This window comes from Orcinus orca, chromosome 3 (assembly GCF_937001465.1).
Source record: "Orcinus orca chromosome 3, mOrcOrc1.1, whole genome shotgun sequence".
NCBI classification, from domain to species: domain Eukaryota; kingdom Metazoa; phylum Chordata; class Mammalia; order Artiodactyla; family Delphinidae; genus Orcinus; species Orcinus orca.
This window is the reverse complement of record NC_064561.1, coordinates 143,747,934-143,765,455: the sequence shown is the minus strand read 5'-3', so window position 1 is coordinate 143,765,455 and position 17,522 is coordinate 143,747,934. Positions and strand designations below refer to the sequence as shown.

General features: G+C 40.6%; 1 protein-coding gene across 2 annotated transcripts in view; it reads right to left on the bottom strand.

Moving 5' to 3' along the window:
* ARL15 (ADP ribosylation factor like GTPase 15) overlaps window positions 1–17,522 on the bottom strand; it is a 415,519-nt gene that overhangs the window by 369,433 nt on the left and 28,564 nt on the right. Inside the window, exon 2 of one of the 2 annotated variants that reach the window (XM_033437851.2) lies at window positions 11,812–11,868. The exons of the other annotated variant lie outside the window; for it this stretch is intronic. Within the exon in view, the coding sequence (XP_033293742.1) occupies window positions 11,812–11,868 (57 nt within the window). The remainder of the gene's footprint in view (window positions 1–11,811; window positions 11,869–17,522) is intronic. 2 annotated transcript variants of the gene reach the window in all.

The following is a 17,522-nucleotide window of genomic DNA, read 5'->3' as shown; positions in this document are numbered from 1 at the left end:
CAAGTAAACAGCAGGGCCTGCCTTTGCAATCCACAAATCTGCCTGCCTTTATGGCATTGATTTTTAGACTCTCAAAGGACTAGTACCGAAAAACTGTCTCTTCCCTAAAACATGACCAAAGCCCAGTAATCTATTTTCATTCCTTCGTTAATAACCATACTCCTATTTCATATTCCATGTCTAGACTGCTAGGTTTTGTTCTTTCTTCCCATGACAGCAATTATTTTCTCCTATCTCTAATAGGTAAAATAATGGTAAAGTATACTTATCTTTCCCTCCTGCCAGCAAAGCTGAGAGCCCCTTCTTGTACTCTTCATGTGAGCTCATTAAAATGAACATTTTTTAAATTCTAAATCTGTTAAAAGTTTTATCAAAGTTCTACATTAGCTTAACTCCCCCCCCACCAACACACACACACACACACACACACACACACATACACACACACACATGCAAAATTCAGTTTGTGATCCTTTCAAATTAAAAGTTTAGACAGGAAATTAGATGATGAAATTCAGCGAAATGAACAGGCACTTTAATTCCTCTTGCCGGGCACCAGCAACAGAAAGTAGCATTTGGGAACATAATGGACATAACAGGAGTCATTGGGCAGTAAAACTTCTGGCTTATCTTTTCCTCTAGGTTGAATTCATGTGATGGGGTGGAAAATCAGGATAACAATATAGCAAATTTTCCATACTGCTGCCTACAATTGTTGGGGAAATGTTAAGGCAGAGATTACAGGACCAATGGCATAGCACTGTGTTGTTTTGTTTTTTTTTAAACGTTAATCATAGGCTAAAGTGAATTATGCATTTATAAAAAATAAAAGCACAAAAAAATCTAATATTAATGATTCTGTGATAACCCAACTATAATTAATAGTTTGCATTTTGAACCTGTACCAGATAAAGCTGAAATGTAGTTGAAATGTCCCAGTTAACCTATCACTGTCACTGTTAACAAATGAAACAAGACTAGAGAGCATTCAAATATAATGAAGCATATTTTGTTAAAAAATCTTTCTACCTCCACAGCAATGACAGAAAAAAAGGAACCACAATTTTTAAAAGATAAAGACTAAAGGGAAAAGGTAGTATTTTAATCATGGAGTATAAAATAATGAGATGAATGTATGCTTCCTAGCCCACTGTCCAGAACCCAGAATCATATTGTGACTTATCAATGTTATTTTTAGTGACCAGCTGACAATTTGAGTGTACTTGCCTTCTATTTTGTTGAATGCGAAGAACTGAAAATGACTTAACTGGTCATATTAGAGTTGTTCACTTCCTCAACACCATTTTGAATTTTTCCTTTGTTTTGTGCCCTGCAGGTTTTTATATCTGAGGCCAATACACCATGAAAAGACTCAGAAGTAAGAGCACTGGCTTCTCTCTTAACTGGAAGTAGGGTAGTTGTGAAAGGGGGGTGATAGAAGAAGTTATATAGATGGACACTTATTTCCTTAACAATCATCTCAATGCTAGCATACCTCTTAGAATGTCTTTGTGTATCCCAGGGGCAGGTATTACCAATTCTAACCCACTGATTGGAGCTCTGTTCATGCATTCATTCACTCCAAAAATATTCTCTGAGCGCCTGCAACATGTCAGGCACTTATCTAGGTACTGGAGGTACAACAGTGAACGAAACAAGTAAGACTCCCTGCCTTCATGGACCTTCCAAGTCAGAGTGCACAATCTATGAAATGTGTGATTGGTGCTATAGCCGGAGCTGCCCGAGCCTCCTGGAGTCTGGGCAAAGCTCTCTCTTCTCCCCAATCCAAAGAACCATATACCTATTCGGTCAATGCATAGTTATTGAGCACCAACTACATGCCAGAGCCCTAGCTAAACTCAAAGGAATACGGAGGACATAGACTGATTCTTCAATATACAATAAGCATAAAGTCTCTCATTCAGATTCACTTTGTATAATATTCTAAGTCAATGTTTAAATAAATTTGAGTTCTACAAAGCAAAGACCAAATGATCACCAGGGTCAATTATATTCTCTATATACATAATATTAATCTACTTGCTCTGCTTAAAATCTAAAACACAATTGTGTTCCCAAATTATGGATGTAAGTAAACCATATCCTTGACAGTGACTGCATTCTAAAATAATTTTTAAGCCTTGACAAAAACAAGTTATTTTCCCTATCAAGACAAAAGTACTAGTCCTAAGGACTAAACACTGAACATTTGTCAAGAAAACAAAGTCAGGACTTCCCTGGTGGTCCAGTGGTTAAGACTCCGTGCTCCCAGTGCAGTGGGCCTGGGTTCCATCCCTGGTCAGGGAACTAGATCCCACATGCCGGAACTAAGATCCCACCTGCCGCAACTAAGACCCGGCACAGACAAATAACTAAATAAATATTAAAAAAAGAAGAAGAAGAAAAACAGAAAAAACTTTAAACAAAAAAAAAAAGAAAACAAAGTCAACCATCTGTGAAAAGAGAACATAAAAATACGCATTTCCTAGGGTGGAAATTTCCATCAACCAGACACACTTTTGTTAAGGACCACCGTGTCATTTATATTGGGAAATATTAAACATTTTAAGTTCCTAAGTTAAATGATTCTACACGTTTATCAAGAACAGAGCCCCTCCACCTAACCACACAGCTACAATTGATAATAACCAAATGAAGCCTTCCAAAAGGCCTTTGTAAAGAATGATCCCCACGTAACTAGTCAATTTTCTACTGCCTCTTTTTTGTGTTGCCTTTTAAATCAGGATATCTACAGTCAAGAAATGAGAAATATTATACTTCATAAATAAAGTTGAGTTAACAGAGAATATATAATTAGAATTTCTTCTCCACTCGTGATAATAGACTTGCAGTTATAGCCACTATTTCATACCATTAAGCCTTGAAAGTGAAGGCAGCTAGCACACCCTGAAAGCTGAACTCTTAACTCTGCTTCCAACTGCACAACAGCCTAACCAAGAGAACAACCTGGAATAGACTATATTGTTTATTAACACTGTAACCCAAATGAAGGAAAATGCTCTCTAAGGTTTCATCTAGATCAAAATATCCCAAGTCAAAAAAAAAAAAAAATTTCTGAAACTCCAGCAAGCTGTATTGAATTTAGATAGTCCCTTGCCTGACCTCAAAATACGGTACAAAGTTATAATGAAAAGATATAATATAGATGATGTCGTAAATGCATAAAAGACACTATAGCCTCTAAGTAGGGTGTAGTCTGTGAATTCTGGGTAAAGCTAGAAAATATCAGCCCCAGATTTAGGTTAATTATAAATTTTAAAAAATATATCAACCACCAATGATAAGATAAATTGGCATCATGTACCCCTAATGAGATGCAATGAGGATACGATGTCACCTCCATAATATTCCTGCCAAAATTTTTAACATGAGTCTAATCATGATGGAACAGTTTCACAGGTCTAAACTGAAAGATGTTCTGCAAAATAACTGGCCTGGCCCTTTCAGAAATGTCTTTGAATAAAAGACAAAAAAAAAAAGAAAAGAAAATATTAAGAAACTACTCTAAATTCAACAGTCATATTGAACATCTACTGCCTGGAGTGTAGTAAAGTGTGTTGGGTAAGGGTTTAGAATTCAGCATAAATCCACTCAAATTCTGGCTCCAAATCCCGTCTCCACCATGCGGAAAAGACATTTAAGCACACTATGCCCCTGTTGTCTAGCAAATGAGGATAATAATAGCGCCTTCTTCACAAGATTGTAGAGAATTAAATGATTTCACCTATAAAGGCCTTAGCACACTTAGTAAGTGCTCAGTAAATGTCAGCGGTGATAAATAATGATGTTGGTGGTAAAGAGCCATCAGATGCTGGGGGTAAAGGGAGAAACAGAATGACAGGGTCATTGCCCTCGGTGAGCTTACAGTTAGAGGAAAATTAACAGGAAATTCTAAGACTGTGAAATACAGGTACTTTGGCTGGTGAAAGACTCTAGAGTGCAAAGACAGGAACACCTTATAAAGAGCATTTAATCCAGGTATTGGAAGTCATGGAGGGCTTCCCAGAAGAGGTGTCAGCTCACCATTCCAGGATGAGAGGAGAGCACGTACAAAGTGCTGGAAGTAGAAAAGAGAACAGACCAAGAGCTGAAGATAGATGAGTATGCCTGGAATATACAATGCTGGAGGTGGAAGAGGAGATAGAGAGAGAAGGCTAAATGGACAAGCAGGGTCAACCCACGCAGGGCACCTTATGAACTTTGTTAAGGATTCTGGGCTTTAACTTAAGAGCCATGGGAGGCTACTGAGACATTTACAGCATAAGCAGAAATGCATTTCACAGTTATGCTGATTACAGAAGGTAGAAGTGGATTGGGAGGGGGCAACATTGGAAAGGGATGACCAGCTAGGAGGAGCTTGTTAGGGTTTTCCAGGCAAAAAATAGTGGTGCTAGAACCTGGGTAATAGCAGCAAAGAGAGATGACTAGGATGGGAGAGGTCCAAACCTGGGGACCGATAAGATGATGAGGCCGGGGAGAGCTGAGGACTGAGTTCAGTTCCTGGCATGGCCGCTGGGTGCGCTGTCGCGCCAGTCACGGAGAAAGGAAGCATGGGCCATGAGCGGGTTTAGGGTGCGAAGAGAGTGGGGTCAGTCGGGTCAGACTCAGCGTGAAGGGCCACCCGAGTGGAGCTGTGCTGGAGTCACAAAGGTCTGCAGCAGACAAGCCTTGATGGTGAGAGGAAAGGATACATTCTACATTCCCCAGAATAAAACACCTAAACCAAACAGATTTTATCTTGTTCTCATATAGGCTCCAATTTCAAAAGATGATTTAAAAAAAAAAAAAAAGCATGGCATTCCTGTCAATCTCACACATTTCATGGTGTAACTCTCTTACTGTATAAACAGAGAGTTGATGGATATTTGTGGCTCTCAACAAGTTCATTAAACCTCAAACTTTAAATCCCCCTGCCAGGAAAGTTAGCAACATTAGCCAGATATTCTTGCTCTACTTGAGCACATTATTTTGTTTATTAAAGAAAGCAAGCAATCATCAACTCTCACCTCCTAGATTATAAATCATATAACCTTCCACTTACACCCTTCAAAATAAAATTGTCAAAATACAAATGTGCACTAACCACGTGTCTGTGCACAAAAGTACATATAATATGCTGATATGTGTAAATAAAATACTAGACTTGATCTTGGCCCGTAAAGCCTCAGTTATCCATCCAACCAGAAGGCGGACTTGTCACAAACACAAAATCACTCTTGTTGCCCCACTAGGTGCTCATTCAACGTGTGCACTGGCAATGGCTACCAGCAATGCTGACTCTCCTCCACACCTTCCTCAGGGTATACTGCCCTGTGTGAAGCTGAAGTGCAGATCAATTTGCCTTAGCTTATTTCCTCACGAGACAGCAAATTGTCCCCCAATGTCCATTCTCTTCTCCCCATTAGGAATAGAACCCCCAGAGTCTTAGCTCCTCACCAGAGCCCCCACTTCTAAGCTTCTCCTGCAGTGACACAGTCATGTGACTCAATTTCCGGGACTTGGGAGGTGAGGGGAAGTGTGTAGAACTTCCATGTCACACCCATAAAGGGAACTGCTTGGCCTCCATTCCTCTTTCCCAAAAACCTAACAGACACGGGAGTGGTGAGCTGTCTTCAACCTGCACAGGAGCAGAATAAACTAGGCAATGGAAGAACATGCTAGAAGGAGCCTGAGTCCCTAAAGGACTCATGAAGCAAAGGGCTAGATTCCAAACTGACTACCAGCTTAGAATCTGATATGAAATAGAAACTTAACTCTGTTTAAACCACTGTTATTTTGATCTTCACTAAAACAGCCAAACCAATAACTTAATTCATTTCCGTTCCATTAAGGTCTCCAATAATGCTGAATTTCAATTAACGTGTGCCTCCCTTTGTCTTGGAGCTTTTCATTTCTTTATTAGGACTGCAGACATCTCAGCATCTCACACAATTTACAATAAATATTTAATCTGGAGCCTTCAAGGAGCACAGAAAACAGGGACAGTCAACACCACTCCTCTCCACATGGTCATGTATTAAAGCTGCCCTTTAGTTTGTTCCCAGAGCAAAGACTTGCAGAGCCCATATGCGGGACTGCCAGTCTGTCTGACACGTGTTTAACCTTGGTGTTTTACTGACAGTAACATCCTAAACCCGGCATCAGGATTGCCTACCTTGATTTCCTTTCCCTCCAGGAATGATGACAGATTTTACTGAGTCCTCTATACTTTCTTCTTTGGTGCCTGTGGTACACAGCATGCTGCTTCCCTTCCCCTCCTCCATGAGATGGTCATGTCCTAATCCTCAAAACCCATGACTATGTTACCTTACGTGGCAAAAAGGGGGCGTCACAGGTGTGATTAAGCATCTTGAGATGGGAATGGGAAGGTTGGCCTGGATTATCCAGGTGTGCCCAATTTAATTACTAGGGTCCTTATAAAGAGAGAGAGAGGATTATTAGATGTGTTAGAGAAGACGTGATGACAGAAACAGAGATGTGGCAAATGGAGAAGCTGAAGTGATGCCACTGCTAGAAGGGGGCCAAGAGCAAAGGAATACAGGCGGCCACCAAAGGTAAGGATCAGATTGTCCTCTAGAGCCTCCAGAAAGAGTGCAGCCCTGCCAACATCTTGGTTTTAGCCCAGTGAGACCCACTTCAGACTTCTGACCTTCAGAATGATAAGAGAATAAATACATGTTGCTTTAAGCTACTAAATTTGTGGTAATTTGTCTCAGCAGCAAAAAGGAAACAAATACAGTGTCCTTACAAGTGGCACTATATGTTGTAAAAACTCAAAGTTTAGGGCAGGATTTGTTCAGACTTAAAGAGCTAGATTAAAATCAGTTTTAATAATATACAATATTACTAATAGTATTATTAATAATGATATGCAACTGTTGTGCGATTTATTCTAATAGGTAGCCCTCCCTGCCCCCTCCTTAAAAATAAAGTCACAGAAGTTGAATATGAGCATTGTGTGGCAGGTACAAGCAAATGTTACAGCTCGGTAAAAGGATAATCACTACCCACTACTGAATGCATCTGTATCTCAGGATGAATCTACATACCATTTTCACAAATGCTGTTATTGTTGTAAATGATGTATGTTTTCTCTGCTAGTAAAACAGCATTTGATACTTTCTGCAAAGTCAAAAGAAGAATTTAAAGAGTTTTTAAAGCTCTTATTATTAACCAAAATCACTAGCCACACACAATATTTTACTGCTATTATTTAGTTCAAATCTCATTCATCACTAGATTGAGTTTTAGTTCACGCAGGGGTTGGGTACGGAGAGGGAACAATCAGCCCATAGGGTCCGTGTGCTTCAAACAGTACCATCCTGGAGGAGGCAAGATTAACTGGCCCGGCTTCATTCATCTTGGCCTCCGAGCTTTCAGTTTTGTTGTTGTTGTTGTTGTTGTTGTTGTTGTTTTTGTGGTACGCGGGCCTCTCACTGTTGTGGCCTCTATCGTTGCGGAGCACAGGCTCCGGAAGCACAGGCTCAGCGGCCATGGCTCACAGGCCCAGCCGCTCTGCGGCATGTGGGATCTTCCCGGACCAGGGTAGGAACCCGTGTCCCCTGCATCGGCAGGCGGACTCTCAACCACTGCGCCACCAGGGAAGCCCCGAGCTTTCAGTTTTGACCAAAGGGGTTCGCACTCCAACAAGGAAGGTGGCTAGATGCCCAAATGACCACTCCAATCCTCACCCCGCTTCAAGCCACCACCAGCTGGTTGTCCACCACGGTGCTCTGGCTCTGATAACAATAACAGTTCCCAACTCAGAGACGTCTGGGAACAACTGCAAGTCCCTTTGAGGGTATTTACCCCGACATTCCAAAGGGGAGTCCTAAACTATGCCCTAGCATGCCCTCTAGCCCGGAGTTAATCCACACCTGACTGCCAAAGGTTCATTTCAAGATCACTTTCTCAAGTATGGCCTGTTGCCATTGCTCGAATTTCAAAAAAAACCATAGACCCACAATTGTGATGTAAACTCTTGGCCTGGACTTACTTCCCCTTCTTCTTCCTGACCAGAACCCAGTGAATGTTGTTTAATACCCAAAATAGTCTAGATTCTCATAACAGGTCTTCTTTTGTTTCAAAAACTAAATTACCTCTTTGTAAGACGTCAGGATATCACATTTGAGAGAACACACTCTGTCCTGTGCTACAGGGCACAGGAAAGGAAGTTATATCCTCAGAACAGATGCTTCATCTAAAGACCTTCTTCTGTTTTGCTCTGTTTCAATTTGTCCTAGCATTTGGGTTTGGGAGCGGCTATCACTCCATCACTGATAGTGCGTACGTTTCTCTACCCACGCCTTAAGATCCCTGCCTAGAAAACTAAGGTAGGATTTGTTTTCTTCAGCTTCCTGAGTTAAGGCACTCTAAACAAGCATCATTTCCTTTCGATGTCTAGAGAAAGCTCTGTCCACTCCAAACACTGGAGAGAAAAGTGGATGTCATGCAAAGGACAGCCTTTGTTTTCTCTGAGTAATGGTTTTCATTAAACTTGTTTAGTATATAAGGTTCAGTATGCACTCATCTGCATACAACACATTTACTTTTTTTAAAAAATAAATTTCTTTATTTTATTTATTTTTGGCTGTGTTGGGTCTTTGTTGCTGTGAGCAGGCTTTTCTCTAGTTGGTGGCGAGCGGGGGCTACTCTTTGTTGCAGTGCGCAGGCTTCTCATTGTGGTGGTTTCTCTTGTTGTGGAGCATGGGCTCTAGGTGTGCAGGCTTCAGCAGTTAAGGCACGCAGACTCAGTAGTTGTGGCTCGTGGGTTCTACAGTGCAGGCTCAGGAGTTATGGCGCACGCACGGGCTTAGTTGCTCCACAGCATGTGGAATCTTCCCAGACCAGGGCTCGAATCCGTGTCCCTTGCATTGGCAGGCGGATTCTTAACCACTGTGCCACCAGGGAAGCCCAACACATTTACTTTTATACGTTGGAAGTTTTCAGCGTGTCTGTCCTGTATACATTCCATTTTGGTCTTGGCTCATTTCAGATTACGGATCCCAAATATGTAAGAAGTACGGCTTTTCTCTCCTTAGTTAAGTGCTTAATCTGCTTTTTAGCAACGTTAGAGGCATATAGAAATAAAAGTCATGTCAACTACCTATCACCATCGTCTCAGACATTCACCCATAATCTTTAGTTTCCTCCTCTACTTTGTTTTGCTTAAAACTTAGCATTTCTTTTCAACAGGTACTTCTAAGTTTTTCATGTTTGTTTATGTTCTTTATTTACAATTCACAAGATTTTTTTTTCCCCTCCCTGTTTTAGTCTGCTTGGGCTGCTGTAACAAATTATGAAAGAATGGGTGGCTTAAACGACAGACATTTCTCACAGTCTTAGAGTTAGAAGTCCGAGATCAGAGTGCCAGCACAGTCGGGTTCTGGTAAGAGCTCTTTCCCTGGCTTATGGAAGGCTGCCTTCCTGATTCACAGCACAGGGAAAGAGAGAGAGCAAACTCTCTGATGTCTCTTCTAAGGGTTAATCCCCTCACAAGGACCCCACCCCCTCACGACTGTATCTAAACCTAATTTCCTCCCAAAGGCCCCATCTCCAAACACCATCACACTGCGGGTTAGGGCTTCGACACGTGAATTCTGGGTAGGAGCACAAATCTCTCCACAGCACTCTCCTTTAAGGACAATTTTTATCTGCCTTAGAATTAGTCCACAGCAAGAGCTTCTTCACTAAATAAACAGAGATGAGCACCTGCATGGTCCCAGGCCCAGGCTAAGTGCTAGGTAATCGAGGATGACCAAGCACCATTCCTGACATCAACAGTCCCGGTGTTCTCAGGCTCTAGTGGTAAATACACTGCTGTGTTGACTTCCCGCGGTGCCCACACTCAGATCTCCCGTCTAGAGAAGCACAGCCGGCTGACAGCCTCGAGCGGCCACAGCTGCAGGCATTCGTGCTGAGACGGTACTTCTGCTGGGCTGCTGCCAGCCAGTGCCCGGGCACTCAGAGGTCCTGGAGTTGGGCCTTTCCTGCACATCATGGGACTCCTCAAACAGGCAGCTTTGTTCAAGGACACCCCCCCCCATCAACAACAAAAATACTAACAAAGTAACTTCAGATAAACAACAGAAAACATGTCTAGCCCCAAGTAATCTATTCATCTAACTGGGGATAAATGTCACCCAATTTTGTTTTGAGATGGCAAATATACACAAAATCCAGCATCTTGAGGGAAAACATAAAATACATAAAAAGATACTCAGCTGAGACAAGCAGCTAACACAAGTGAGAAAAGGAATAAAGAAAATGTGCTTTTTCTAAGTTCAAACTAAGGCAAAACTGAAAACGGTGCTCACACCAATATAACTGAACAGATAGCTACTGAGCACCTACCGTGTGCCAGACGCTGTGGAAGGTACAAGGATAAGCACAGCTAGGCAATCTGTGGTCATATCTTTTACTCAGAGCTCTTGCTTCATTCATTCTAAACAATTTCCCTAAACTTCTTGTGCACACATATTCACACTCCTCTGTGCAAGGTGGATGAGAAACAAAATCACCTTAAGTCTTTTTAAACCCTTCCACAGAAAACAATTTGGTCTTCAAAAGTAAACATCATTCCATTTCCTGTTCACTCTCAGAATCCCCTCCCTAGGCCTTCAAAGGGAAAAAGTCAAGATACTTTGTCACTGAGTCTTTACATTAGAAAAGTTCTTTAATGGTCATCTACATAGACACATCCCTATATTTCTGAATTACGAAATGGGCTGGCTCACGGCACTGGAGTCAACTGACAGACTCATATAAAAAAAAAAAATTCCAAAATACACTAACATTTTCTATATTTTTGTGTTGTGAAGTATATCATACATACAAAAAAGTATATGAAGCAAATATGTTGTTTAAAGAATAACTATAAAGCCAGCACCATGTGCCCACCATTCAAGTTAAGAAGTAGAACATCACTAAAACTTTTAAAGCCTTTTCCTCGCCTCCACTTTCCTAGAGCAGAATTTCTCAGCCTCAGCACTGCTGACATTCTGGGCCAGATAACTACTAAGTGCTTACCCAGTGTATTGCTGGATGTTTAGCAACACCCCTGGCCTCCGCCCAGTGGATGCCAGTAGCATGCCACCACCACCCTCGGGAGAAGCAACCAAAAACGTCTCCAGCCATTGCCACATAGCCCCTGGAGGGCAAAATCGTCACCCCCCCCACCCCCACCCCCGTCGAGGACTGCTGCCCTAGAGGTAACGACATCTGAATTTTTACATTTCTTTATAATTTATCTGTCTATTTATGTAACCTTAAAACAATGTATTGCTTAGTGCTGCCATTTTCAAACTTTGTAGAAATCAAATCATACTGCATGTATTTTCCTGTGATTTGTTTTTTAATCAACATTATATTTGTAAAATGTAACCACTGTGTATTATAGCTGTAGTTCATATATTACTTTTAGTTTATAATGTTTGCTGCTGTATGGTATCCTATGAAATTAACTAAAATGCCACAATCCAATCTATTACTGATAGACATTTGCATTATTTCTAATATTTTCCTTTTATGAATACTTCTGCTGGAACTTTCCCTGCACAGGTCTTCTTATAATTACGCAACAATTTCTCTGAAGTACACACCTAGGAGTAGATTTGCGCGGGTCATAGAACATTCTGGTACTCAACTTTATTATTTTCCGAAGTGGCTGTATAAATTTACACTCTCACCAGCAGTGGAGGACAATTCCCATAGCTCCATACACTCTCCAGCACGCAGTCCTTCATTTATACTTTCATGACATTTGGTACCGAAAAAATATACATTGCTTACCGTGTAAATGCCAATTCTACAGACAGCAAATGAGATCTGGATACATTCAGACATTCTCTACAAGATTAAAATAAGAGATTACAACTAAATGTTTGTTCCATAGAACTGACTTCTCCCCTCTTGTCTTGCTTCTCTCTCTAAAGAGAATCTGTTGTCTTTTGACACCTGCTTTACGAGCAAGTGGCTGAAATTTTTTCCTTCTGCTTTTTCTAGGCCAGCTCAAATAAAACAGAGATAATAAAGTATGTAGCATAGTGCCTTATCATGGGACTATAAAGCAGATACTTCAATCTCTAATTCAACAGCATAATTTAAGGAATGTGATTTAATGTAATCATTTGATTACATTTCTTTAAATCCTGCTCTAATATCTAATTTTCAATGATTAATTCTTTGACTGCTAGAAGTAGTTTTATAAGCACTTATTTTTTTTTTAGTTCAATTCTTACTAGATCATAAATGTCTACAATGCTTACAGAAAACTAACCTTTGTTAAAATTAAAAAAAAGTAAAAGCTCTTGGTTATATACTAAAAGTTTTGAATGGACTGAATTTAAAGAGAAGCCTAAGGTCCTTGGTCTCAGAATATCAATGACAGCACTCAAATTAGAGTTCACAACTTCTCATACCCAAATCAAGTTCAGACTCCTAAAGCTCATTTCCACTCACAATACCATGTATACCAAACACGAGTATTGATTTATTGCCTTTTCTTTAACTGGAGGAATATTTTTAGCACATTAAATCGGTATGTAGTCAAAACAACTCTAACTTTATACAGTCCAACAGTGTTATTATGGTTTACTGCTGGCAAGCAAAAGCTTCTCTGTGGAGTTTATAATGCCCAAATCTGGCAATCATGGTTGTATCCGCTGCACCAAGGAAACAGAGACACAAGATCCCCGATTCCCATGGTAGCCAAAAAGGCTTCCAAAGAGATGTTCCTTCGGAAGAGAAGGCCAAAAACTCGTATCAGACTGATTCTGCAAAATGATCCAGCCTCTTCAGATGGCCATAAGAAACTAATTCTGTATGATTAAAGGAATTGGTAAGGAAAATATTGAAAGCCAAGGCTACATTGCATGGACATGCAAAATTAAAAATTACAGCAATGGAAAAACCAAACTCATGAGATAATTTGTTGTGTAAAGTTCTTAAACTCTAAACTTTACAAAAAGTTCCAGGTGCTACTGTTCACATGAATGGCTGACGATTTAATATTGGGGATCATTTCTATTATTAAGGTATCATACCACCATGGCACTATTGGGTTTCTTTATTCTGCATAAAATACACTATTGGAAACACCCCAGGGCAATGCCACTGGCCTCCTCAGAGCTGAATGACAGAATACTCACTACCTTGCCCAACGTTTATTCTCCCTTCCACCTTTGGAAATTACCCTGATTTTTACTTTTGTACAAAATGAATTATTTAACAGCTCTCCCAGTAATCTGGAAAGCTTATTTTCCCCAAGTGAAAGATAACTATCTTATTTTATGTCACCCGGAACAAGAGTCTATTTCCCCGCCATCCCTGGAGCTGGGGACTGTCGCGTGACTCAGTTGTCTGTAATGAGATGCATAAAGTGAAGGATGCGTAAAGTGAACTGACTCTAAGAAGGACCCTTTTACTCTTCTGCCTTTCCTACTTCTTCTTCTGCAATTGAGATTTCATGTAGCCCCAGCAGGGGCCTTAGATTGGGAGGAGCCCCGAGAACAGTGGACACGGGAAGTGAAGCCCAAGGATGAGCAAACCTGGAGACTCAAAGGGCAGTGGAGCTGCCATACCTGCCTCCTCCAAACTGTGTACATGAAAGAGAGATAAACCTCTAACTTGTTTAAAGACTGTGTGTCTCTCTCAACCGACTAACCCTAACTGGTACAGAGCAATACTCTAAGAAATAGTCAGTTTTAACAAGCGGGTTTCCCCGGGGCCTTAAAAGAAAGAGACCCAGCATTTGTCATTAGAGCTCTTTTTAAGAGCTTAATCTTAAAAACAGCTTGACCTTTTAAAGGGGGGAGACGTATTTATTCTTCAGTTACTAAAAACCTACTTTCCAATCCTTTTCACACTCCCAAAATGTACAAGTACTGTTACTGGGATTGCCAAAATTATTACCCTTGAAAACCCTCAACTTATTTTGTGTAATTTTTTTCTCACTAGCCGTATTTCCTCCTTCTCTCTAACCTCTAATCCTTACAAATACTGCCTTATCCCTGAACATCTGACCTCAAACCAAGCAGCACATCTATTGCTCAAACTCCAAATTCATTCTAACAGTAATGTTCTCGGGAACGGGCTTCTTTACTCTCATTAGAGGGAGTCGAATAAAAAGAGATATTTAAAAGCATAATGAAACTTCTTTGGGTCATGCTGTAGGAAATGGTTATAAATTTTAAATGATTAGTTCATATTCTTTCCGTATATAGATGCTCTATTGGCAAGAACCCATTTTAAAAACCCAGAGGACAGGGGCTTCCCTGGTGGCACAGTGATTGAGAGTCCGCCTGCCGATGCAGGGGACACGGGTTCGTGCCCCGGTCCGGGAAGATCCCACATGCCGCGGAGCGGCTGGGCCCGTGAGCCATGGCCGCTGAGCCTGCGCGTCCGGAGCCTGTGCTCCGCAACGGGAGAGGCCACAGCAGTGAGAGGCCACAGCAGTGAGAGGCCCACGTACCGCAAAAAAAAAAAAAAAAAAAAAAAAAAAAAAAAAAAAAAAAACAACCCATGGGACAGAACGCATAGCTTGGAATGAAAGATGAGTAATCATCCCCAAGGAAAGAATGGATCTCTACCCTAGATAAACTCTGACCCAGTAGCCTCTATACCAGCATTGATAAATCTCCGTCTAGACTCACCTGAGGAAGAACGAAAGGATATTATTTCAAAAGCAATAACCTTCAGAGTAATCGCACCTTCTTTGCTGCCTCATCTGATGAAAGTGCAGAAAAGAAGTGCTGTCAAGAGCAAGTCACAGATTGGTTACAGTCTGTTAAGACAGGGCTACAGAAAAAAAAAAGTCTAATCCAGAGAAAGAGAAAAGGAATACTCAATTTGAAATTAATATGATTACTTACATTTTACTGTGGTTTTCCCTAAGAAACTTCAAAAGGTAAGCATGAAAATAAAGGAGAAAAAAAATCTTCAACAAGACGGCAGAAAATACTATACAGTCTGGAAAAAAACTTGATTTCAAGGTATAACAAATTTCCGTTCCATCAGGGGATGAAAAAACACATTAATTTTCTTTTTCTAAAGGAGCTGTTTTTAGAATATTTGAGGTGGCGTGCAATCCCTCATTCTGATACAGGGCAAGGTGACAACCATGTTTCCTTATTTTCTCCTCTGTAATTTTGCATGTGATGAAAATAAAAGGTTAATATAGCCAAGTCAACGCTTCTGAGTACCGCGGGTGTGTGTTAGAACTTGGGTGACAAGATGGGGGTAGGGAGAGCAGTAAGTCACCTTCAAATGAGGCCCATGCCTGGATTAGCTACTCCCAAGTAAAGCTAAGATCTAGCATTTTCTCTTGACAGCATCCCAAAACAAGTGGGCTGGAGGCAAAGGTGCAGGATTTGGGAAACTGTGGAGAGAAGACCGGTTCAGTGCGTTCCAAGGTGCGTAGGTGCTCCAGAGTCCTGAGTGGGTGGAATCATCTCTGAGTAAAGATTACGTCTGTCATTATGCTGTAGTCACTCCTCCAGACACAGAAACAAACCGTTGGGAACGCCACGGACTTCAGAACCCGCATCGCCTTCTGCTAGTGTAGCCGCTGAAAACATTAACAGTGAATTATTTAACAACTCCCTTGGCACACTCGAAAGGTTACTTTCCCCACTGGGAAATAAGTTAACTTTTCTAAAAAACTCAAACTTGTATTTACAAAATAAAATGATTTTTTATTTACAAAACGTGGAGGAGTTTGCTCCTCAACATCTAAGTTATAGGTTCCTCAGACTAGGAAAAAGGATAGTGATAATCAACCTGAAAAGAAACATTTAAGTCTAAAGCAAAACTAGCAAAACTGGTCTTTCGGCATTTTCCAAAATGTTTTCAATTGTAACGGTACCACCATCATCCCAAGAGCATCTATACTTCCCAAGCAATCTACAACTGTCCAGGGATGAAGTATGTAAGGGTTCAACCAGTAATCCAAAAAGGAATCACTGCCCTCACCTGTTAAAAAATATCTTCAGCACATATCTCTCTGTGAAATTCAAACACAAATATTTGAAAAGACATCTAGCAGAGATAATCTCAGAGATTTGAAAAGTCACCTAGCAAAAAAATCAAACACAAACATAAACAGTCATATCGGAATCTATAGATCTCAAGCCAGCAAAATTTTAGCCAATCTTCTGCAAAATGGCACTAAAAGTCATGTGTAATTTCTAAACAAGAGCAGAATCTTGGCTCAATACTGAAGATAAGAACAGTTCTCCTTCTGAAAGTTCTGATTAAAGAAGAATTGGAAGCAGGAAAGAAATGCCCTTCTAATTTACCAGATTAAAATAATTAGTTCAATTCACCTTGGCAAATTTATTCCTTTTACTTTTTGTCATGAACTGAGGATAAAAAAAAATTTCAATCCAAGAAAAAGAAAAAAATTTTTGCTGAGCATCACTAATGTGTCAGGCATTGCTAGGCAAGCAGATATTAGACATACAACGATAAAGAAGACCAACCCTGGCATCGACAGTCTTCCAGCTCAGGAGAGAGCAGTTATTTAACAGACCTGTGACAGAGAACGGCATGATAAACACGTCCAGCATAATAAGAGGTATGCACAAAGGGTTTTAGAGAAACTGAGTAGGAGCACGGAACCCATTACAGGAGTGACAGAAAGACTTTGTAGGGGGCGGATCCCCAAATAGTCTTAAAAGATTGGGAGTTAGCTAGGAGAAAGGGAGTAACGGAAGAGGAAAAGATCATTCCAGATGAAAGTGACAACATGAATAAAAGCAAGAAATATCACAGGATATGCAAGCATTTGAGGGATACTGGTGTATGCCTTAAATACCCTCCTGTACTTTTAAATAATCACTTCTCAATCAGACGTTAGTTACTGATACTTGTTGACTATCTACACACTATCTAAAATTCATTCATGTTAAGATTTTTAATTTTAAGGTTTATCATTTTAAGATTTATCTCTAACTCACTGCCAAAGGAAGTTCCACTTGTGAAGGAGCAAGCATGCTGGTCACATTATAAAGCCTGCTCTGCCTCCACACACTTGCAGATAAAAAGACCCATAAGCAAGATAGCCACAGCTGATTAAATTAGCAGGCCGTCCGTCCTCCAGCTGGCCAACAACCACGGAGGGGCCCAGCAGGAAGAGCTAGGCTAGCCTAGACCAATCATTCGCACTCTCCAAGATATGAATGGAAAAGTACTGAGAAGATGAAGCAGTTAGAAGTAGGAAGTGAAGCTGAGAGAACACAAAAAACAAAGGCATTAAGTAACTTCATGACCATGAAAAATCATAGGAACCTAAATGTATGAGGAAGCCGAAAGTATGAATAAAGGAAACTATACAGAAAAGATACACAAAGCAGAGAATACCCTTGCTAGTAATCTCAAGAGAAGTGGACCCAGAGAGATAGAGGTATGTGAGGAATGGCTGAATGCAGTTGCAGAGAATTCTGTTTCTGAGTGAAAAAATGATATATTCACCAGGTTCCTTTGCAGCTAGGTATAGCAATGTG